The 24351-nt window shown below is 34.5% G+C and overlaps 2 protein-coding genes and 1 long non-coding RNA gene across 8 annotated transcripts; 2 read left to right on the top strand and 1 right to left on the bottom strand.

The window, feature by feature from the left end:
- Window positions 1-19: 19 nt before the first annotated feature.
- LOC116730551 (major histocompatibility complex class I-related gene protein-like) lies at window positions 20-5747 on the top strand. Of its 2 annotated transcripts, none has more exons than XM_032579879.1 (7): window positions 20-204; window positions 794-1060; window positions 2750-3028; window positions 3135-3437; window positions 3975-4097; window positions 4186-4203; window positions 4325-5747. In XM_032579879.1, the coding sequence occupies exons 1-7, from the start codon at window positions 105-107 to the stop codon at window positions 4333-4335; spliced, it is 1101 nt and encodes a 366-aa protein (XP_032435770.1). In that variant the 5' UTR covers window positions 20-104; the 3' UTR covers window positions 4336-5747. The 2 variants fall into 2 exon arrangements, with proteins under 2 accessions (XP_032435770.1, XP_032435769.1); XM_032579878.1 differs by having other exon boundaries at window positions 31-204; window positions 3963-4097.
- Window positions 5748-6185: 438 nt separating this feature from the next.
- On the top strand, window positions 6186-21723 carry LOC116730562 (major histocompatibility complex class I-related gene protein-like). 5 transcript variants are annotated; one of them, XM_032579895.1, is made up of 11 exons: window positions 6186-6292; window positions 6663-6726; window positions 6832-6911; window positions 7336-7602; window positions 8608-8883; window positions 9191-9384; window positions 19066-19168; window positions 19523-19627; window positions 19821-19838; window positions 20066-20083; window positions 20189-21723. In XM_032579895.1, the coding sequence occupies exons 3-11, from the start codon at window positions 6863-6865 to the stop codon at window positions 20209-20211; spliced, it is 1053 nt and encodes a 350-aa protein (XP_032435786.1). In that variant the 5' UTR covers window positions 6186-6292; window positions 6663-6726; window positions 6832-6862; the 3' UTR covers window positions 20212-21723. The 5 variants fall into 5 exon arrangements, with proteins under 5 accessions (XP_032435786.1, XP_032435788.1, XP_032435787.1 ...); XM_032579897.1 differs by lacking the exon at window positions 19821-19838; XM_032579896.1 differs by lacking the exon at window positions 19821-19838 and having other exon boundaries at window positions 20060-20083.
- On the bottom strand, window positions 11993-15721 carry LOC116730575 (uncharacterized). The gene is made up of 3 exons (XR_004341344.1): window positions 13425-15721; window positions 13037-13311; window positions 11993-12629 (listed from the first exon to the last, which is right to left on the bottom strand). It is a non-coding gene; the product is annotated as an uncharacterized LOC116730575 (long non-coding RNA).
- Window positions 21724-24351: the final 2628 nt, after the last annotated feature.

Below are 24351 nucleotides of genomic sequence, written 5' to 3'. Positions count from 1 at the left end.
TTTTATTGCCCCTAAATCCTCACTTTTGTTCTTACTTTCCTCGTTTGATGTGACGTCAGTGGAAGTGGACACGCCCCTTTCCGGCAGGTTGTTTTGGCTCCGTTATGTTTATACAGGTGATTTATTCTGCCTCTGAAAAGCTCGAACAAATCGCAATCATGAACTACTTTGGTCTACTGCTGCTCTTTCACGTTGCCTCTTCGGGTAAGACAATGTTGCATGTTGTATCGTTTTCCGTGACTTCGCAATATTCTGATAGTTTCATGTTTAAATCAAAGGTTGGCCTGCGTGGCGTTTGTCCTTTCAAAAATGAAACGCTGCAGTTCAGATATTATTTATAAAATCCTTTACACATCCGTTCATTGTGACCTACCGCTTGCACCTATGGCAACCTATTCACAGACAAATAAAAGTTGTTTTTTTGTTGTTGTTTTTGTTTCTTTTTGTCATATCATGTCTTTTATCACGATGTTACCTGTTATAGCGAAAGTAAAAGTAAGATAATTGCCCCATGAGGGTCGCATACTTGTGGTTCTTTTCTTAGGGAATTAAAGAGATTATCTTTAGTCCCACAACAAATAAATAATCACAACACAGATATTACTACACCAGAAGTAGGCTACCATTAGTGTTTAAATTAATGTAAAGATTTTAGCCTTTAAATGTAGTTTGTGAAATTCTTTGGGTAAAGAATATTGTTGTCATGTTTGTTTGTGAACCAAAAAAGTGTCCATTGTTGATGTAAGAATGTAGGTATACAGTTACTTTTTTTAATAATATACATTTTCTTCAGTGAAACATTCCCTGAGATATTTTCTTACTGCTACCTACGGAGCTGAAGACTTTCCAGAGTTTGTTGGTGCTGCAACAGTAGATGAAGTTCAGATGGGATACTGTGACAGCAACATCAAGACAGCCAAGCCCAAACAAGACTGGATGAGGAAACTGATCGAAAGGAATCCTGAGCACCTGGAGTGGTATTCTCAGAAGTGTCTTAGATGTCAGCATGTCTTCAGGGCAAACATTGATAATTTGAAGCGACGCCTAAACCTCACTGAAGGTAATCTGTTTTAACTACTTTTTGACACCTTCTTGATAATGTTTAGGTGTTGTCATATATTTAGATTGGTTTATTTTAATGTAATTTTAAAGTGAAGAAATCTGTGGACTATATAAATATTTACTCGTCACTTTCACCATGCGAACTTTGTGGTCAAGTCTGTCCTTCAATCCTGGCAGATGGAGGAAGGATGTAGAAAAACTGTGCCTCCCACCAGTTTCCATTAACTCAGCTCAAAAATTAAAACCTCAAACATGAATATAACTCAAATACCAACAGAAATTGCATAAAAACACAATAAAATAGAAAGAGTTTTCCTGAGTTCCCCTTATCTGTCGTATTTGTATTTTGCAGTGTCTTCAGTCTTGAATTGATTCTAATCTTTTCAAGTGTTGCATACTTGAACAAAAGTGATGTCGAGACATGCAGTGGTTGTAAATTTTCTTTACTTTCCTTTTTTCTGAAAATACAAACAACATTCATAAATCCAACGTGCGTCTCACTATGGCTGCTATGTTCTACTGAGCTTACGTTCTTCAACACAGAAACTTAGGACCCAAGGCTGCCCTAAGCGCCTGTTAAAAACTGATCCGTTTCTAAACTCATTTTACTCTCAGTCAGAATAGTTACCAACATATATGGATGTTCAGCTTAACATGGACAATGAAACACAGTGCTTTTTAATAACAAAACAAAATAAAATATCTATAGCAAAATGAATATAATCATATTTTAATGGAAGGAGTGGGTACACACACAAGACTATAGACTCTGAATCTAAATATAGATTCTGACTATATAGTTTTAGATTTTAATGTAACTTTTTAAATACATGATTCCAAGAAGGCTTTTTGAGGCAATTTAAGTCACATGTTACTCCACTTCAATAAAACCGTCTACTTTTCTCACATGCTTTCTATGCACTTTTGTAAAGTAGCAGCTCTGCCTGAAGTAAGCTTTTGCACACGCCTTTAGCCAACTTTCCTCTTTAATTTTTCTTTTAAAGTAATTGTAAAATAAAAGTATCTGGAGAATCTTGAATTTCAATTATTACTCTTATTTGTATTTCCATTCTGTTTTAAAACAATACCAACAACTCTACAGGACCTTCTCTCTGCGAGGAAAGAGCTGCACAAGAATTAGTCACATAGTAGCTATGCTATAGATAGATAAGATATTTTTGAGGCAGAATAAACAGAGTGATATGTGCTGCCAGCATATCCAGTCTGTTTTATCCCATTGTTGTAACATAAACTTTACAGCAAGCAAACAGAAAGTCAATGTCTCCCATGACAAGCTTTGGGCTGTAAAGCACTGCAGTGTCCTTTAACTGTGGAGTATTGTTTTGGCCTTTTTTGTGCATGTTTCCAACAAAAAAATAATTTCCAGAGCTTTCATTTTACTTTGTAATTCATTGCAAATTTATGCTTTAATCCATATGTTCTTCTCCAAATTTTAGCTTTATTTGTTCATTTAATTTCTTGCTAAATTCAGTCTAATTTGATCAATTTGGTTTCCCTTAAAAATGTTCAATGTAATTTTTGTGACATGCTAAAACTACAGTCAGTCGCACAAGTTCAGGTATCTTTCATTATTTTACATAGGTACATAAGGCTTTTAGGCAAAATATGCCTTTATGTTGATAAAATCTATTCTTCTGTTTTTATTGAGTGTTTCTCTCTCTTTAAGGTCCCTACATTTTACAGAGAATGGATGGCTGTGAGTGGGATGATGAGACTGGAGATTTTACAGGATTTAATCAGTATGGTTTTAATGGTGAGGACTTCTTAGCTCTGGACCTGAAAACACTGACATGGATTGCTCCAAACCCACAAGCTGTGCTCACAAAACTCATATGGGATGCTGAGAAAGCTAGATTAGAACATAACAAAAACTATTACAGCTACGAATGTCCTGACTGGTTGAAAAATTATATTCGCCATGGAAAGAGCTTTCTGCAGAGGACAGGTACGTTTATTCAGTTTATACAGTGATTAATTCATAGCTTTGAAGCCCAAATTTGCAGATATTATATGGATGTTATGTTTTATTTATGAGTACTTTCTTTCTACAGAAAGCCCCTCCGTATCTCTGCTCCAGAAAACTCCCTCCTCTGTGGTCAGCTGCCATGCTACAGGTTTCTTCCCTGACAGAGCTGAAATGTTCTGGAGAAAAGATGGAGAACAGATTCACAAAGATGTGGAGAAAGGAGAGATCCTCCTGAACAATGATGGGACCTTCCAGATGAGTGTTGAACTCAATGTGTCATCAGTCCCACCTGAAAGCTGGAAGCGATACGACTGTGTGTTTCAGCTTTCTGGTGTTGGAGACGACATAAAAATCACTCTGGATAAATCTGCCATCCGTACAAACTGGGGTAAGACACACCTCTGCGACGGTACGGCTTATTTAGGATAGCAAACTGAGATTTTTGAGCAACATATGTTTCCCTAAAACATATTTTTTCTGGGTATTTCCATATATGAACATGACATTATACAAGACTTTCTGTGTACAGATGGCTAATGATGAAGAGGGATCCCAATGTTGCAGCTACACATTACATGGGTTCTTTATAAACATCGCCGCCAAAGACACATTGGAAAGAATAAGGCTGATAAATGAGAGTTTAAATTGAGAGACTGTCCCTTTTCTGCCAATATTGTGCATATTTATTTTGAAGGTATACAAGAGTTTGTCTTTTTTAGATAAAATTAATTTAATTATATGGCAGCTTAGATGCAGTAGGATATTTTCTTTTACTCAAAAATTTACAACCACTATTTTTCTTTGATGAGGACAATTTTGCGTTAAAGTCAAATTTTGTAAAGCAATATCCACTCTTAAAGACGCCATTTTTGATCTGCACTGCTTAATTTATTAACTGTTTGGACCTTTTCAGCTTATTCTCCAGAATTTCCAGCTGCTCCTGTTGCAGGAATTGTAGGAGGATTTCTTCTCATTCTTCTTCTTCTGGGAATTGCTGTAGTTGTCCTCCGGATGAAGAAAAGTACTGATGAGGAAAAACAGTATTCTGGTAATTGACAGAATTTGAAATAATTGTATTTGATAGTTTAACTGGTGGTTCACTACTTCATTTTTTGTGCTTATTTTCTGTATTTCAGATTTCCAGCTTGCTGATGGTAACTATTCACCATTTAAGTATATTTAATAAAATCTTCTGATATATATTTTGGAATGAGTGAATGCTATTATATTCACTTCAACAGATAAGACTTCATTTTTAACAATTTGTCTTTACAGGAGAGGATTAAAAGATGAAGATTGATTGTGAGGAGAGTCAATAAATTGACCCTTTCAGAAACATCTCTGACTTCACACATTCAATGGCTTCATATCCAAAGAGAGCTAATACTGGTACTGCGTAAAAGGTTTTTGGTGTACAATTAAGCTGGGTCCAACGATATACACAAAGATGGAAAATACACTGGATTAGACATAAGCTTCACTTAGTGATGACGACCAGCCATGTCTGGTCATCAGTCATAGTGAGAGGGGCTATGAATGAACAGTTTCTGATGCAACAACCAAAACAGTTGTTTTGTTGATGTTGGAGCTTGACCAATTATGTATGTAATGCCTTTACTATATAGATGTGTGTATATATATATTTTTTAGCAAAGTTTAGCTTTTTTATTGCTTTTTTATGCATTTTAGTCTCGCAAATGTGACAATGACAGTAAAGTTTCTTTTGTTGGGGACTGAAACCTTTCACTTAGTGTTTCATTCCTCTGATTGTGGAAAAACGAAAAGTTCAAGTCATTCTTTCATGAACAGTGTTTATCTTCAGCAGATTTTACATGTGCAACATGTTGTCTTAATTTCATATTCATTGGTATCAGACGCAAATAAATTGCTTTCACCTTTCATGGAATTTTTAAAATAATTAATATCAAACTTTTCATGCTTGTGAAAAAAGGAAAGTTCTAAAATGGAATTGAATAACTCATCGTAAGAAACAACTGCAAATGTATTAGTAAAAACACAAATAGATATTATTTACAAAAGTTGTTCATTGCAAAAATTTGTCAGAATTTGGACAACTTGAAGATAAAGGTGAAACAATTGTGTCAGAAGTAACAATGAAGCTTGTAAAACATAAGAATATTTTGATTCTGCGTAACTGAAACATAAAGATGTTGCACTCCAACACAGCCTGGCTGAAACTAGAATATAACAGCAACTTTTCAAAACATGTTTTCAATTTGCCCTAATGAATTACATAATGTGGCTTAAAACATTTTACATTTAGCCTCATTTCAATTAAACTGTTTATGCTGATCAGCCAACAATTGAAACCACAAAGAATAAAATGATTATTAATTATTATAATTATTATTATTAATAAAATGAGTAATCTTCTTGCAGTGCTATCTGCATATTTTCTTGTCATTGTACTCATATTTATAAAAACTTAAGATGACAACTTCACACAGTGGAAGTTGAAAACATTTTGGGAACATGAAAAGACAAATTACTAATCCGACATGTCCAATTTTCTATATAGGCTGAGGAAAATATTTATTTTTGATATATTTCTACAATGGCTATTTTTGTAAGAAACTTTGCTTCTGTTTTTGTATAGTAGCCTCTTGAAAAAAACCATAATTATTTCTGTTCTAAACTGAGGCGAGAAATCCTAATAATTAAAGGTCCAAATTCTTAACATGGTGTTTTTTGTTTTGTTTTTGTTCAGATTAATGTTTAATTCTTACAAATAAATTACATGTGCACTATGCAGCTTCTGCAGTATCTAGGGCGAAATGTATAATTTGTAGATTGTTTTGACTTTATATTACAGGTATGTTTAAGCAACATTCCACTAGAGGGAGACAAAGATCATACATGAAATCACCTATTTAGCTTTCTATTTTACACATGCATCAACACAGAGTCCTTAAAATCAACAGCTGACAGCTCTGTACGTACATGAATCTGAAAAAGGTGATTGCGCTATTTCAGGTAGCTCTGCAAATGTCATTCAGCTTGTTAATTTAAACTCCACAGTCCTACTTTCACTTTCCCTCCTGCTCCTGCCTTTTAATGCGTGACGTGGGATGAAATTTGCTCTCCTATTGGTCAAGTGACCAATGTGTCACGATTCTTCTGTAACCGGAAAAGACGCTTGCCATAGACGCAGTAACGGTTTTTCTTGAAACGAGTTCCCCAATTCTCATTTATATATTCCCTAAATGCAGCATGACGTAACAGGTGAGTGTGCAGATTTCTACAAACACGCTGAGTAAACACAACCGAAGCTGGTGACAGAATGTTTCGTGAAACCACGACATTTGATGTTTATTTAATTATTTCTTCCAAGGTGTAGATGTGTTGTTTTTTTGTTTTGTTTGGTTTGTTTGTTTGTTGAAGCCAAATATGAATTTATTTTTTGATTTGTCATTTTTCTTGTTTACTAAAGCAGATCCAAACATGGCTGTCTGGTAATAAGTACTGTAACTGTTTACAAAAGCATTGTGATTTGGGTTACATATTTTATTAAAAAAGACATGGCTTACCTTTGAAAGGCTTAACTAATAAATGACAATTGTAACATATCTAAATTGTATGTTTCTAATGGCAGCAGAGTCTAATTTCCATGGATAAACACAAATAAGCTGCGGGACACAGGAAGCTAATTCTTCTCAGTAAGTGTGGCACCAAAAATGATTGTAAACACAGCTGAGTAAAATACATGCAGGTAAATTGACATGCTAAGAATATTTACAGATTTCATGCTTTTCTGATTGCAGAGATGTTTTTATCCATGAGCTCCATAAGAAGATGAAGAGGCTTTTTATCTTTCTTCTCATCTGTCACATTGCATCTCTGGGTATGGTCTTCCCTCTTCTACTCCTAAATCATAATTACTGAACAGTAAAGCTACTTTGCTGATTTCTAATTGGAAATGAAGTGAGCATGACCTCTGAAAGGCAGACATTTGTTTATGGAGCTGCCTGGTGGTTTATTACTTCACAGGAGAGACTGAAATAAAAGGTTTATGGTTTAGTGTAGTGATTTGTTCAGTGATATGATGTTTCTGCTGTTTTCAAATCAAATATAAAATTATTATAACTATTAGAAACTTAACTATGCTTTGACTATTGGTGCTGCAAAGTGGTATGGGGTTAGCAATGTTGGCTCACTGCAATGTCTCTTTTTATTTTTCCTCCAGTGCAAACTACGACTTGCAGAATTTTACTAAGATTTATACATGTAAACAAAAAGATTTACGGGGAATTGCTTTTCTCCCACAGAACCACATTCCCTGTGGTATATCCTCTCTGCCACCACAGGAATCTCAGATTTTCCAGAGTTTTTGGGATCTGGAGTAGTTGATGGCGTAGTAGTGGGGTATTGTGACAACAGCTTAAAGTATACGATACCCAAAACACACTGGATGAGTAAACTATTTGAAGAGGATCCTCAACATGTGCAGTGGTTGAATAACAAGTGCTTGTTAAACCGCTTGGACTTTAAAGCGACAATTATAACCTTGAAACAGCGCTTCAACCAGTCAGAGGGTAAGTGACAGATTTTGTAAGATGCCTATGCAAATGTAGGACCATTATAAATGTTTGGTCAATAAGAATGTAATAATATATCTGGTTTAATTGCTTAAATCTCTATTTTATTTTCCTTAAACAGAGCAAAGATTCCACATTTTGTTAACCAGGGTTAAAAATAGGCCATCATTGTGAAATATTCTTGTCCAGGTTTGACTACATTGCAGTTTTTATGCTTGTCTATATCAAAAGTGAAATGGACACCAGAAGGTAAAGAGAAATCTAGACGAAACAGACTATGGACCTTTAGCTGTGAACAGATCAGAAATGTGATACTCCTAAATAGAACAAGTTCAAAGTGCATAGCTGCACTCTTCTCCTTGGGGAATCGGCCAGTTATTCATGATGCTGTTTAGTAAAAAAAAATAGGGGCTTTTTTTTGTAGGTGCCTAATGTTGCCGATATACTGTACATTGTCTATCAGTTAATAATGGTCAATGAAGTATTGACTTTTTTAAACATTTACAATAAAGGTTTTAGAAATTTATGTTTTTAAAACTATAGACAGTGACTCATGAAAACATTGTGAAATATCCTTTTAGTTCAGCATCTAAACATGTGAATACCATGTAGCTTTGTACCAAGTACTGAAAATGTTGTTGCAGAAATAAGTTAGTTTTGGAGTTTTTTTGGGTTTTTTTTATGTTGACTTGACTAAGGGTTCTCCATCAGCTCCATATTAAGACTTTGTCTATTTTGTCTACAAGTTTACAATGCAAGAGCTACTTTCTCCCTAACTTCAAAATAAAAGTCTTAAACATGAGTGCAAACATGAAGATTAAAATACAGACCTTAATCTAGGATCCATGTTAATACTTTCTGTTTGTTCCAGACACATTTACATGCTGACAGAAACTAGACAGTATCTCTCAACACTCACTTGTCTTTGATGAGAGATGTCTTGCTGTTTTGATGTCGTTTCTCTACTACACCCAAATATTTAAGTTTATCTTTTTATTTCAGCTGTCCACATTTTTCAGAGGTCAAATGGATGCTTTTGGGACGATGAAACTGGAGAATTTGATGGCTTTAATGAATACGGTTATGATGGAGAAGACCTCATAAGATTCGACCTGAAAACCTTGACATGGATCAGTCCAAGACGTCAGACTGTCATTAACAAACACAACTGGGACAGTGATGGAAATAATCTGTTTTGGAAGCATGCTTTGACTGAGGACTGCTTACGTTTTCTTAAGCTGTATTTGAATTATGGGAAAAGTTCCTTACAGACAACAGGTACAACCCCAAGTCATGAAGTTTATTCTTGGATATAAACGCATATTTTTGCCTCCTTACATCCTGGTGATGGCTTATTAATATATTGTGGCGTTCATCATTCTATTTTAATATGCAGCACTAAAAATGGCAGAGCATATTGTTCCATTGAATATTGAAAAACTTCCTATTTGTTTTTTAATATGAATTCAATTTCCTATATATTCCTGTATTTTCACGTTTTTAGATATGTTTGTTTACGGCTTTCATGACCTCTCCTTGAGTTGTTGCTTTTTGAGCTGACATTTCTTTTGGCCTGTGTCTTCAGTTCACCCCTCAGTGTCTCTCCTCCAGAAGAGTCCCTCCTCTGCAGTCACCTGCCATGCTACAGGCTTCTACCCTGAAAGAGCCGCAGTGTTTTGGAGGAAAGATGGACAGGAACTCCATGAAGGCGTGGAGAAAGGAGAAATCCTCCCTAACAATGATGGGACCTTCCAGATGAGTGTTGATCTCAACATTTCTTCAGTCACAGCTGAAGACTGGAGGAGATATGACTGCATTTTTTTGTTTGCCGGTCTTAAGGACAGCATCACCATCAGGCTGGACAGAACCATGATCAGAACAAACCAAGGTAGGATTCAAATAGAGATGAAAGGTTCATTTGCATTGCTTTTTGTTTTTCACTACAATAACTCTTGAAACAGCTCACAACCAAATTACTTATGTCGTTATTTGAAATGTTTTGCTATGGTTCCAGGTTCTTTTGATGGAAAATACCTTGGTATTGCCATTGGAGTGGTTCTGCTGCTTTTAGCAGCACTGGCCTGCACTCTTGCTTTTGTTGCCTGGAGGAGGAAGCACAATGGTGAGTAGTACTACTCGTTCTTATGCTACACCACAAGGAGAATTATTGGGAAAATTAACAGAGTCTAACAAGCTACCCATGAATAACCAAAAAAAGGGTTTTTATTTGGTTCATTATAAACTATAAATGGCTCCAGGCTACTTTACTAATCTATGTTGACTCTATAGGTGTTAGCATTTCATGCCCACCACATATCCCTTCATTTTAAATATGATAAAAATGCCAAATTCCAACTTAAAATTTGTTAACCTAATTTTTTTTTGTCTTGAACTCGTCTAACGACACTTTCAGTTAGTACATTATAAGTCTGTTAAAGTAAATAATGGAAATCTAAAGATTCATCCAGTTCATAAGATAATACATGATTTTGGTTTCAGAAGATCCCAAACAAGAATCAAACTAATGAACATTTGTTTTCCACAGTAAAGTTGAGGTTTCACAAATTCTCTAACTGTGGTGGTTCTAGCGCTAAAATAAAAAGCATTGTTTATTTATCAGATGTAAATAAACAAAAACACAAAGTTTACTAACAAATGCTCATTATTGTAAAATGGTCAGACTCTGGTTTGACCATTAAATATTCTAGGTTTTGAACTATAGAGATGTACAACTGTACTCCACATTCTTTAAAAACAGTGGAAAAAGTCCTTAAGTTTACTACTGATAAGAAACTCTCGTCTTCACTCAGTGCTTCTGTTACAGAGAGTTACAGAATCATTAAACCTGAAAAGCATGGTCTGTCAAAGTGTATATGAAGAACAACTATATGCATGATTTTAGATGAAAAGTGGTAAAGGAATCAAGAAACTTGCATTCACCATATGGTTTTACATAACTAACACTTTAATATCTCATCTGTTTTTTCAGGGTTATGACATCTTGAAAAGCAACCAGGAGCTGATAATGTTGACTTGAATAAGTGCAGTTGTGATAGAAATGGTGATTGAACACCTGGACTCCATGTAAACAGCAATTTTAGTTTAATAGTTCCAGACAAAGATCATCATAAAATAAAAGTGGCTGACAGATTAAAATTTCTAATTACATAACTACCTGATGCCTTTGTTCTCTCTAGGGTTAATTATTGTGACATTTTATGTCAGTATCAACCAGTCTTCCATTTCCCATGTATAGACTGTACAAAACTTTGTCCAAGCTCTAAATGGCTTATTCAGATTCAGATGTATTGAAGATGTTACGCATCTGAAAGTAGGATAGTAATTCTCCAGGACTGCGTTTGTGCACCTCTACTGTACTGTATCTCTTCTTTATTTAGCATTAAACTGAGAACATATCCACCGCCATCTTGTCTGCATTTGGTTCTTCCAATTAGCCACACTTGACACCAGATCAGAAAATGAGAACCAGACTCAGCTGAGTTTTTTAAACCATATGAGAGCAAAATCACAAAACAAAAAAATCAGGAACAAAGAAGCAAAACAAAAAAAAAAAGACTAAACCAGGAATCCCCAAGTAAAACTAGAAGCTATGACAATGATAAGATCACTTGCACCAGGAAGTTAAATTGAACCAGAACAGGTTTTGACACTCCCTTGTAGGCCAACTAATAGTATTTGGTTTCTAAAAAAGGACAAGTTTGATTAGGTATTTCCCTGTTAGTTTCCAAGTATCTGTTTCTTCAAAAGGGTAATTTTTAGAAAATCAGTATAGAGTCACACAATGAAACCTCACTCATAATAGCTGTTTCTTTATTTGGTGAACAACTAGAATCAGAAGTGTAGGTTGTCATTGGTTCTGAATAGAGTCTGAGCGAATTGTCGGCTTTAGTCTGGGTCCATCATTTGTTACAGATACTCAGAAATTGTATTATTAGCCATATTGGCCTCTAATTTCTTCACTCATAAGTAAATCAGCAACAAAGAACTGTGTGTTTTGCCATCCCATGGAGTTGTCTGTAGTTGAATGTCTGCATCAGTTCTGATTCACAAAGTGAACATGTCGTGCGGTTCAAGGTGGGGGGAAGGGCATCTCGATATTGGAGCTCAAACCACAAAAACTCTGTGTGAGAGTTATCATTGTGTTTTAAATACTAAAATAGATAATATTATCTCATGCCATCCAGTCTGTTTAGTAACAGAAGTACTGTTACTGTATCAGTACTTCTGTTACTCATACTGGAGATTTATTAACATTTTAAAATCCCTCACAAACATCAGTCCATGTGTCTTTGGGATGCTTTACCAAGGCTGCTTGTTGCTTAGGTTAGTAGAAGCTTACAGCAGAACATTTAGCATTTTTTTTTTTTTTTTTTTTCTGCCTGTCCACTCCATTTTTATAAACTGTTCAACATAAGTTTTAACAAACAAGGTAAATTATTTATGGTTAAAATGTAGTTAGTAATTTTGATGTTTACACTCTAGTAAAAGAGCTCAAGAACAAGAAACAAACTATTACAATAAAACATATCTTTAATAATTCATTAAACAGGCACAACAAAATAGAAAGCAGGAAGAAGTTAATCGATTAGGACATTGTTCATCATTCAAGTTATACAATGATCTGACAAATTGTCATGCAAAACAACTTATTTCAAGGAAATCATATCATGCAAAATATACAGTAAAGGAATAAACAGAACTTAAAGTTTGGAACTGCCAAGCAAGATAGATAAAAACTGCATGTTTTCCTCATTAAAATATTGCTTTTATTTCAGTTTATACAAAAGTTAAGACAATATATTTATCTAACTCTTGCCACGTCCGATTATCCTACCTGTCAATTTAATTGCTCACATACTTGTGACTGATAGAAAATCAGTCACAAGTAATGTTGGTTTTATAATAGTTTTTGTTTTGTCTATCCTTTTGATCCCACTCACAAAGCAGATTTCGATCATAAACTTATTGTATTTCAAAATTATGCTGACAATTTTGAATGGTTCCTGTCAAGACAGAAATAAAGACAACTTAATTATTTGATATCAATCCTGGTGTAGTCCTGTTTAGGATTTTAAATCCTAGTATACAGCTGTTTTAAAATGCATATTTAAAAGACAATAAAACATTTGCTTATATTAAAAAGTAAGAAATTTTCACTTCTAGCAGGCCATATATTTCCATTTGAACTCTAAGAAGCACAGACATCCATCAACCATAATCTAACATAACTCAGTTCTGGTGAAATGTTTGTTGTTTTTTAAATTTTTTAAATATGTTTGAGATTCAAGATGCAGTTCCAGTAACACAGAAATAAAGCTACAAATGTAACGCATATCTTCTCAAAAGAGGACTACAAGAAACATTGCCAGCAACTATATATTGTCATATGTGTGTGCATTGAAGTACTTACCTGGATAGGTGGGATATGAACTTGGGTCAGGAAATTTTGAAGCCAGACGAAGAAAAAAACAGATTATTTCATAGCACAACACCTTGTTTCATTTGAAATAACACACTATTTAGTAACTAATTATAATCAAATTAATAAATTGCAATTTTAACAGGTGCCAAAAATTTTGTTGGCAAAATGAATATTCAATTTGTCTTCAATTACTATTGTAAACAGATCTGGAAGATCCCTGATTCCAGTCGAAATAATGGCAAAAATTGTCAATGAATTTTTGACTGTGAAAAAAAGATGTTGAAGATATATGGTCAATACTGTTAATATCAGCCTACACACATCCTCCTCCTTACATAAATGGTTATATTAGTGACATTAAAACTGGCTACTATACCTGATGATGAAGCCTGGCAGAGAAGAAGCAATATTAATATTTTGTTTGTGTAAAGACACATCTTTCCCAGAAAGCCGAGCTTTTAAATCCTCTCAAACTTTGTCTGTTGAGCTGAGAGCACAAACCAAGATTAAAACATAAATGACTGCAGATACTTGAAACAAGAACCACTGTCATTAACTGCCCCTCCCACAGTGTTTGAGGAGTGCAGGCAGCAACAAGAGTTAGTGGAAAGCAAAATGTCATTCAGCAATGACATGTTAACAGATGCATTATTTTCATTTGTTTGTTTCGTAAAATGTAATTTATTATTTTATGAACACTTGCCCATCTGGCAAATTGAGAATAACTGCAAAGACATCAATAATTGAGGAATGTTTTTCTAAAAGCTACTATTAATAATGACATCAAAGACAGTGACAGTAATCAAACCGTTATGGAAAGGTTTGTTAGAGGCGGGGCTGTATTCTGTATTCTGACGGCTAAATATAACTATTTTCAGACGTCATTCATCTTCATATGTACTCAATTGTCACGTTTTGACAATGATCCTTTATTATTAAAGCTATGTACCGCATGCATTTAAAAGAAATGGATTTTTCAAAAATTTGCCTTTTTAGTGTATTTTAGCATGCATAACTAGCATGCAAAGATATTTAATGTTGAGTCAATTAATCTCATGCAAACATCACTTCTCACAAAAAAAAAAAAGTGAAATGTCCCTCTGATTAAGTGAGGACAGAATCAGTGGTGATGGAGTATGAAATAAATTCAATGTGTTTATTAAGGATGCTAAAAAGAAGACAGAAAAACAACTTTTCTGTAAATATATTTTTAAAATATGTCTTCATTATCATCTGGTGTAATTTTTAAAAGCTGCTTTGTGTTTTAATGTGTTGCTAACAGATTGATTTCACTTGGAATGATAACTATCTTTTGGGTTCCCTGCACTTGATCTTGTCAAACAGGATTTGAAACCAGATCAGATGGTGCACTCCACCTAGGCCTTTGTTTGAGCCTTTTACCACAGCTCATCCTCCATTTTTCTTGAAATTTGACTTTGCAATTTAACACCTTGAAATAGGGCCTCTGTTGCTTTAAAAACTCCTGCTCTTTCTGAAACTCTGCCTTAACTCTCAAAGATTACATTATACTGTACAATTAAGAGCATAAAACAGAAAGCATTTCTAGATTTAGCTAACAAGTTAAGCAAGTCAGACTTCCCCTCAAACCTTCATTTGCACGTAAACTTTCTAAGAAAGATGAAGATAGTGATACTTCTCATGTTCTGCAGGTGCACAACGGCAGGTAAGAAATTGCAGTACATTGTTAATTTATACCATATATTGATTTTTCTCATTGACTTCGCAAGGCTCTCCATACCGACATAAATAGCTAACTATTTTTAAGTAAGAGGCCAATTAGAGTGTGTTTACAAATCCATGTGATGTAAATCTATTTTAGCAATAAAAATTTGTGTTAGTTAAGATAATCATAAATATATTTCAGCCTGTAATTTTTTCTACAAGTTACTGTACAATTTTTAGGAAAGGTCTGCCACTGTTAAGTGTCCAGAGCTGTTTCAGTTAATGTCAGGATTACCAGAAAACAAACATAAACATGAAAGGCTCATTATTTATTCTTTAACTATTTTACACGCTCATCCTTGCACTAAGATTTATGGGGTAAAGTGTGTATGTGGAGGGTTGTGGAGGTGTAGTGGAGAGGTGGTGGGTGTAGTAACCTGCTGCAGTCATTCCCACAGTATAGGAGTAAAAATCTCTACTCTCCACAGTTGTCATGTTCCTTGTTGATGTTGGTGTTGTTTGGGATTATTATGCCCCAAGCAGCATAGTAATCCACTATGTTGCTTGGGACAACATATTCCCAAGCAACTGTCATGAAATGGTTTGTAGAAGGTGAGGACGGACACGGTCTAGAAAACAATAAACAAGTTGAGAAATCAGCTTTAATGGTTACCAAAATGAACACAGTGTCAGGAATCTGCCCCTTTTCCACCGGCTCTACTTCAGCAGCCCGGTATCCTAACTATCAGTGCTACCTCATCAGATTTTCCTACCGTAGCACAGATAGATAGCTAAATCTATCTGTCATGCTATGCGTCCAAAACTGCTACCATCATGTTTATAAACAGAAAACTAACTTGTGTTAATGTTAAATATATTGGATAACATTATTTGAGTGACAGGACTGAAATGGAAGCTTAGGGGTTATGCTTAGCTTAGCAATGGAACAATTTATATACATGACGAAACCACAATAAGATCACTTCTTCATCTGAATATTCTATCAGTTTAAAATGAAAAGTTGTAGATGTATGCACTAATCCTTATATTAGAGTAACCTACCTGTTAACAAATATTTTAAATACAAAGATGTTTGTAAGACTAAAACAGTATCAGACAGGGGAAACACGTTTTTATTGGAATTAAATTAAACACAGACAAATACAGATCATCCCAATTATTTTTTGCGCATTAATACATTGTATGACAGACTATCGAATGCAGCCACAATGTGTACCCCCACCTCAAGGGGCCATTACCAGACGTGGCAGATCCGGTGGGCTGTGGCGCAGGAGACAAGGTTCTGGAGGGCAGGCTGGAGGCTGACGGGACCCATGAAGAAGTTCTAAAGGGCTAGACAAGACAACACAGGGACTAAATTATCCAATAAAGACACACAAAAACCCACATCCCCACAGCAACGTAGTGTTCTCTTTTCACTACTGTTCTCTTTAGTTATTCACCACCGAAACGTCTGGTTGGTAAGTCATCACCTGTTTAAAAGTTTGGATAAAGACTAACTTTACCATAGCTTAGCTTTGCTGTTCTCAGCCACACTTTAAAAGAAAGTCTGTTGGATTTATATAAACAAAACAAATAAATTGGTTGCAGTGAATTAGATTCATTTTTGTTTTATAACTTCATTATCTAACATATTTAAAACATGTTATATAAATATGATTATTTCATGTCAAACTCTTCTAATCATCTCATGTTGAAAACTTGGCATCAAATTATATTTATTTCATACATTTCTTTCGCACTTTATGTATGAATCATTTATACATGTATCTATTTTTTTGTTGTATGCATTTTGTTGTTTACCAAGACATTTTGACTAATTTGCATGCTCCTTTTTCAAGTTAGTCATCTCAATGTAACCTGAAATGTATAACAATTTATATTTAGTATTAATCTGTCAATAAATTAGTTTTACATAGCCTAAACCTTTTGAAATAGTACACCAAAACTGTAATAACATGTTGTTTAACAAGCCAAGTAGTTTAATACAAAATTAATGGTCATACACCCAGACTGCTCTAAAAGGGATGACCCCAATTTGTATGGGTGTTTTCCCCCTGTTTTCTGAGGTTTATTCACTTCATCTGACTATTTGTGTGGAAAGGCTGATATTGCTTCCAGGATAATGCCAACATTGTCTGGACTAGGCTGTGTCTCCTGTTGTTTCATTGTAAGGATCCCCATAGTAGTTTTGTCAACTGATTTTTCAGAGTGTGATTCACCGTCTACCTGCAAAAAGAGTTAAAAAGTATACGGTATTGGACTTAGCATCATATTGGTAGAAGCACACCAGTATAGAAGCCAGTACCTCCAACGGAGATATGATGTCATTCTTTGAAAGGTACAGCTGCAAATTTTGTATCCTGTCAATTTCTGTTTAATATTCTGTATGTGCATGTTGTACTGCAGTTGTCCACTGGGGGCAAAGAGAGTGAGTTCTTTTGGGTAAGCAGCACTGTTCTGAAGGAGTAAAACCTGAGTTAGCAATAAAGTGAACAGAAGTGTGGTTCATTGTGATTATGAGTACTGAACAAGAAAACACAATATATATGCTGTTGTATCAGGTTCTCAGGGTCTTCATTGATGTAAACATGAAGGCCGTTAAGAGGATTCCACAGCCATGGACAACATCTTACTGAATGTGTGGACTGATTTATAATTAGTACATTTCCTGATTAGAAAAAAATCGTATCACTTCTTTCCATCTTACTTCAGTTATATGATCCATTATACTTTTCAGCCATTTGCCTATTTGGCCGCCTCTTTTTTATAGGGTGCAAAATGCTTGAAAGAGAGAATGTCAAGATATGAAAGAAACCGGACTGCAGTGGCAGATTAGTGATTCTTTTAAAATGAACATTTATTTGGAAACACAATAAAAGAATATTTGGAGTTTCTGAACCAAATTGAATTCATTGCGTTTCATCTCAATTTTACAAAAACATATCAAACAGAGCAGGTAATTATTCCTGAAAATAAAAAAAAACATTGAATAAATAAATATTGAAATTTAAAGCTCTAAAATCATATAGAAGAGACAAGTACCTTTAAATTTACGGTCTGTCCGATATAATATTACAGCTGAGAAAGAGAGAGAATTTTGTTATTGTAATTTTGTTCTAACTTATATTTTTTCCATACAGTGATGCATGTCATCAAGGTCTACCTCACTGGATCCTCTGGGCTCACAGAATTCCCTGCATTTGAAGCCATTGCAGAGATTAATGACGTCCAGGCAGCTTACTGCAATGCAAAAGTTGTTGAAGCAAAACAAGACTGGATGCAGGAAATATTTACCGATTATCCTGACCAATATCAATGGGTCAAAGGTCATTGCTCACATCTTCCTGGCTTCTTCAGTTATATTATTGATGACATTATGGAGCACTTTAATCAAAGTGAAGGTACAGTATGTTCATTACCTTGTTGTTTATCTGAGACAGTTGAATATTCTTTATTTTCATGCCAGTTAAGATAATAAGCAATTACTAACTAGATTAGTATTTTTCACAGTTTAATATTTCTCTTACTTTCACATGTTATGTGGCCTATAACTAGACTATCTTTTTTTTCAGGCATCCATATTTTTCAGAGTGCAAGTGGCTGTGAACTGAACATGGAGACTAAAAAGCTGACTGGCTTTATGAAGTACGGTTATGATGGAGAAGATTTTATTGAACTTGATTTAAAAGGACTGAAATGGATTGCGCTGAGAAAAGAGGCTCTTTTTCTTAAACAGCATTGGGATCTGGAGACAGATAACATTGTTTCTAATGCTAAGCTCATCACAAATAATTGCTATCAGTGTCTCAATGAATCCTTGATCCTTGGAAACAGAACTCTCTTTAGAACAGGTGCAGTCATTTAACTGAATGAACTTCTTGTGTATCAACATCACTAAATTATTCTATCTCTTGCTATCAAGTGGCACATAGTAATCACAATCATATTTTTCTACTATTTTATTCTACTTTTGAAACCAATTTATTAAATTATTATGTTATATACGTATAAGTCAGTTAATAAACTGTTGACCATGCCTTGCTCTGATTATATAATCCACTTTTTACCTCTTTGTTTCTTTCCTCTTCTGTTTTCCACCATCATGTTCAGATTACCCCTCAGTTTCTCTCCTTCAGAAGACTCCCTCCTCTCCAGTCAGGTGTCACGCTACTGGTTTCTACCCAAAGAGTTTCCTGATGTTCTGGAGGAAGGATGGAGAGGAGATTCATGAGGGTGTGGACCCTGGAGATATCCTCAACAATGAGGACAGTACATTCCAGTATCGTGTTGATCTGGATATTTCTTCAATCCCACCTGAGGACTGGGCGAGGTACGACTGTGTGTTTCAGTTTACTGGAGCTGAGGACAAAATCCTGATCAAGCTGGATAAAGAAGTAATCAAGACCAACCGGGGTGAGGATAAGTATCTGTATCTCAGACTCATAAATATTAGTATTTAATGCTGTTGAATGTATGAACTAAAACTGCATTCTGCTGAAATCAGAAAATTTAGAAAACTATAAACATATTCTGCACAGAAAGCATTGTAACTGGTTTGCATAAACTTTTTGGGAAGAAGCTGTTTGCAACACTGCTCATGTCAGCGTCCGATTCTGAGTACATCCCTTCTTAAAAATAAAACCTCAGCAAAATATCTATTACAAAATGTGACAATTCATATAACATAACATCTGTGACTCTATTCAGCAGTTTCCAGTTCATGCTGTGTTCTTACCTGATCAGTTATTTTTGTTCGTCTTTAAGCAGATGAGTCATCACAGATAAGAATCATCGTCATTGCTGTCGTTTCTGTTGCGATTGCCATCATCATCATCATCGCTTTAGCATTTACTGCCTACAAGAAGAGAAATGGTAAGAGCATCTTGAAGCTGGACTTCTCATGAAATAACCTCAAACTTAATCCAGTACAATCTGCAGAAGACAGCAAAAATGTACTGTTATTATGTTCATTAAATAGGAAAACATAAGAATATAAATGTTTCCATTTTAAAAGTTTGATCATATGTTTGCATATTGAAACCCAAATGATCTGTTTTGCTTTCAGAAAGACCACTTAACCTTGGTAAGTAGGCAGAGCATTTGTTAGTCTGTTCTTTTATCTATTTGCTATGTCTGCTCTGACACTGATTAAATTGATGTTTCACCAAATAATCTGTGAAGTATGAGACTAGTAGATTAACAGCATGTTTTTGGAAACATAAGGAAAACATAAGAATATAAATGTTTCCATTTTAAAAGTTTGATCATATGTTTGCATATTGAAACCCAAATTATCTGTTTTGCTTTCAGAAAGACCACTCACCCCTGGTAAGTAGGCAGAGCATTTGTTAGTCTGTTCTTTTAATTGATGTTTCACCAAATAATCTGTGAAGTATGAGACTAGTAGATTAACAGCATGTTTTTGTTCTTTAGACTCTGAAAACATGTCTCTCTGAGAAACTGACTTGAGAATCAAAACGGAGAAATGCAGCATCCTGCTCTGACTTTGGTCTTCTAATGGGATTGTGGGTATTTAAGCTTTTATGAAATCAAAAAGAATAAGTTAGGCTTTATCAAACTAGTACTAGCCATCCATTTAATTTGTACAAATAAAATCTCTCTAAGGATGAATTCCTACATAAATTATGTTTTTGTTCTTTTGAAAACGATTTTATACTGTATTGTATTTATTACCTATACATACTACGAGCTACATTAACTGGCAGCAGTTGATAAGGATGAGTAAATAGCCTTAACATCATTGTATCTTTTGTTGGAGAAGCATAATTTGCACCGAAAGCTTTAAAAAGGCCCATTTTAATTGGATGTACATTTCTTTCAGCATTTCTTTTTATCCAATAGATGTAAATAAACATAAATTTTAGTTTGTGGATGTTAGTGTAACATGTACTAACATATATAACTGTGTTAGTGAATGCAAATTTAAATACCTATTTAAATGTGCATTGAGTCTAAATTAATAGACATGCAGCAAAACTTTATTGCTAAAAACCCAGGTTTCAAAAGCATGCTGAAAATAACAACCAACACAGGAGTGGTGTTAACTTTTGGAGAAGTAATATGTGAAATAATATGTTTAATGGTAAGCACATTTTACCTATGACACATATCTGTATTCATGCAGACCTAATATTGATACTCAGTTGCTTTAAACTTAACATTCCCAAAAGTTTACATGCTAACAATCAAATTCAATAAATTATACCAGTTTTTTGTGGGAGTTTAAAAGAAATCAGATAAGTTACAGTTAACTGCTTTCTATTTAACCACTTATGATCGTGTGAAAGTTTGCTACAGGCAGATGTGGGGCCAGCTGTTATTTTTCAGGTACAACAAAGAGGAGCAGAAAAATGTAATCATAACTTTATGCTTTCTGTCACTTAATTTTTCTTTAACTAATAGAAAGAAAAATGTATATCCAAAATAAAAGCACAGATGTGTTTAATTTCTTTCAGTGTTTTCTAAATGAGGAAATACTCTGTCAAATTTTCACAAATTATTCTGACAAATTATGCTGGATAACTGCGATAATGAGAATGTTGTGAAATATCCTTTGTTACGTTGTTGGATTCTGTTGATTATAATCTGTCCTATTGAGTTCTATGTGTGTATAACTTCTAGTTAGCAGCTCTGTTTATCTTGTATGTATCACAGCCATTGTTATGTTTGCAATGCTTTGAAGTAATGTTTTTACATAAAGAAGTCTGTCTCCTAAGTCTGTTTCAACAGAACAAGGAAGAATTTCTAATATGCATAATGTTTAGTAAAAGTCTATGTAATTTAAATGCAATGTTCTGACACATTTTTGCTGCTTAATTTGACATTGATGTTTCAGTGGCGTCATAGTGAGAACTATTTCCAAAATGGAAATTTATGAGAAATGTACAGCAACTGTAAACCTAAATCGAGCTGATACCTATCTTTAATTAAATATTATCTACAAACCAGTTTGACTTTTTTGTCTCCACTATAAAATAAACAATGAAGTCAAGATCATCAAGATTATTTTTTATGGTATATGGTTCTGTTTCTACAAAAACCAAAAACCTGCTGCATGCATAAAGTCACATACTTTACAGCAATCACTCCTCCTGTATCAGCATTTATATAGATAGATAGATAGATAGATAGATAGATAGATAGATAGATAGATAGATAGATAGATTATGCCAGTTTATTTTATTTCATGTGAGAGTTTAAAGGAAACAAGATAAGCGCTTTAATTGTTTTCTCATTAAGCAATTATTTTTGTGTGAAAGCAGAAAGTCGGCCCAGTTGTAAATTGTCCATTACAGTAGAAATGAGTAGAAAAATTATTTCAATATAACTCTTTGCTTCCTGCCACACCTTATGTTTCTCTTCAGCTAATACAAAGTGTAGTGTATCTAAAATAAAATCACAAATGTTTTTATTCCTGTCAGTTTTTTCTAAATGAGCGAGTATTCTATTAAAATCTTAATCCCAATCCGCTTCCTGACCAAATATGCTGGAGAAATACATTAGACTGTTATCTATGTGAATGCTGTGAACTGTCCGTTGTTGTATTGTTGGACTCTGTTGCTTATAAACAACAGAGTTTATGAGTTCTATATCTGTATAGCTATATTTATTTTAAATGCATAAACATCATTTTTGTGTTTGGAGAACAGGAAAAATAACTACATGTGTTTACATAAAGCCTCCTCATCCTGTTTTAATAGAACAATGAATAATTTCTTATATATGCATAATGTTCAGTAAAAGTGTATATAATTTAAAGACGTAGTAAAACTGTATATGTTGAATATCATAACAGCAAAACAGAGGGAATTAGGTGTCATTTTCTGCAACATTTTGATTGTCTACTCTGACATTGATGTGTTAGCAGTTAAGTAACTGTCAGGATCTGTGTTTATCTATGTATTTATTTGGAGTTTCCATATTGTCTTGTCTTCCCCTTGATTGTTCCCAGGTGTGTCTCGTTCCCTTATTACCTCCTGTGTATTTAATGTCACCTGTGTCTTCGTCGGGTCCTTGTCGTTACTTGCCGCCCTGGGCGTTTGCCGTTCCGTTCCTGTGTGCCCAGTCTGTTTTTCGTCCCTCGTTTACCGGTTGCTACCGGCGTCGAGCCCTGGCTTCAGCTCGCCCTGCTGCCCAGCTTTGGAACTGTTTTGGACTGTGTTTATTTCTGGATTTACTTTATTAAAACATCATTTCTCATCATATCCTGCTGCGTTTTCCTCTCACCTCATGACAGTAACAGCTTAGACAGAGCCCTGTTGTGAATTTATGAGGATGAGTAGAGATTGTAACCCTAAATGGAGCTGTGTTAAATTTTGGAAATCTTTAATTAAATATTATCTACAAACCAATTTGACTTTTTTGTCTCCTCTATAACATAACTAATGAAGTTAAGATCAGTTATAATTTCATATGGTATAAACAAGTTTTATTTCTTTAAAAAAAACAACTGCCGACTGCATAATGTTACAAAACTTTACAGCAATCTCTCCTCCTGTATGAGTAAGTAGCAACAGTGGGCAGTCAAGTGCACTCTAGTTGACTTTGCAGCAACCCATCATAGTGAGCAGAGTGAGGAACTCCACTTTGAAACGAAGAAACCTCCAGCAGAACCTTAGATGAGTGTTAGTAACCATCTACTTATTTATCCTGTTGATATCAATTTTAATGATCAGAGAATTCAAACTGGTACAGAAAATATCAGTTTAACAGGCAGAATGATAGTCTGCTTTTCTAGTTGAGATATCGGCTAGTTATGATGTTTTCACACTGTTTCTGCTAACAAAAGCAGAAACAGTGCTGCTTCTGTTAGCAGTCGCTTTGGTGAAATGCTGAGAAAGTTTCAAAGTGTTATTTATACTTTCTTCAGCAGGACACCAGGGGGCAGCATTGGACAGATAGAATCTGTATTATTTAATGTCCTGATTTTATGGCTTCCTCACAACAAAGAACAGCTGCTTTCTTGAAAGACGGCCTCTCACCACCAAGCACCGACAGAGCACCACACTTTACTGTATAATATCTGAAGGTGGTTTAACTTGCAAATGAATATTTTGAATTTTAAAAATTAGATTGGTTTTAACTCAGAAATTTAAGTTCATGAAGTTGATATAGCAACAAGAAACAAGTTGTCTAATCATTGTTTTTTTAAGTTCATTAATGGTAAATTGTGAGTTTTAACTTAATGCTGTAATTTAAACCAAGTAATTATTTCACAATATGTATGAAAAAAAACTGCCTCACCTAGTTAAAGAGAACATATTTCTCTATTATTTTTACTCACAGTATCAAATTAAAATAACTTATTTTACATAAATCTTGTTTCAAATTGCATGAACAATAATTCTGATCATATAATGAATTTCATTAAACATCACAATGAATTCTGCTCAAAAACATTTAGTGTGAACAGAACATTATCCTCAAGCTTTGCAAACTGTCAGCTGCATTAAAATAAACATTTGCCTTAATAACAAACAAAAGTCAGATCAATGATCAATGATCAATCACTTCCATCTCAGGATACAAAAACATGCCGCTAAGCACACTGGGAAATTGTTCCCTCTCTTGTCTTT

The sequence above is a fragment of the Xiphophorus hellerii genome, chromosome 13 (assembly GCF_003331165.1).
Source record: "Xiphophorus hellerii strain 12219 chromosome 13, Xiphophorus_hellerii-4.1, whole genome shotgun sequence".
Lineage (NCBI taxonomy): Eukaryota > Metazoa > Chordata > Actinopteri > Cyprinodontiformes > Poeciliidae > Xiphophorus > Xiphophorus hellerii.
The sequence above is the reverse complement of the archived record's forward strand: the minus strand, read 5'-3'. Positions and strand labels throughout refer to the sequence as shown.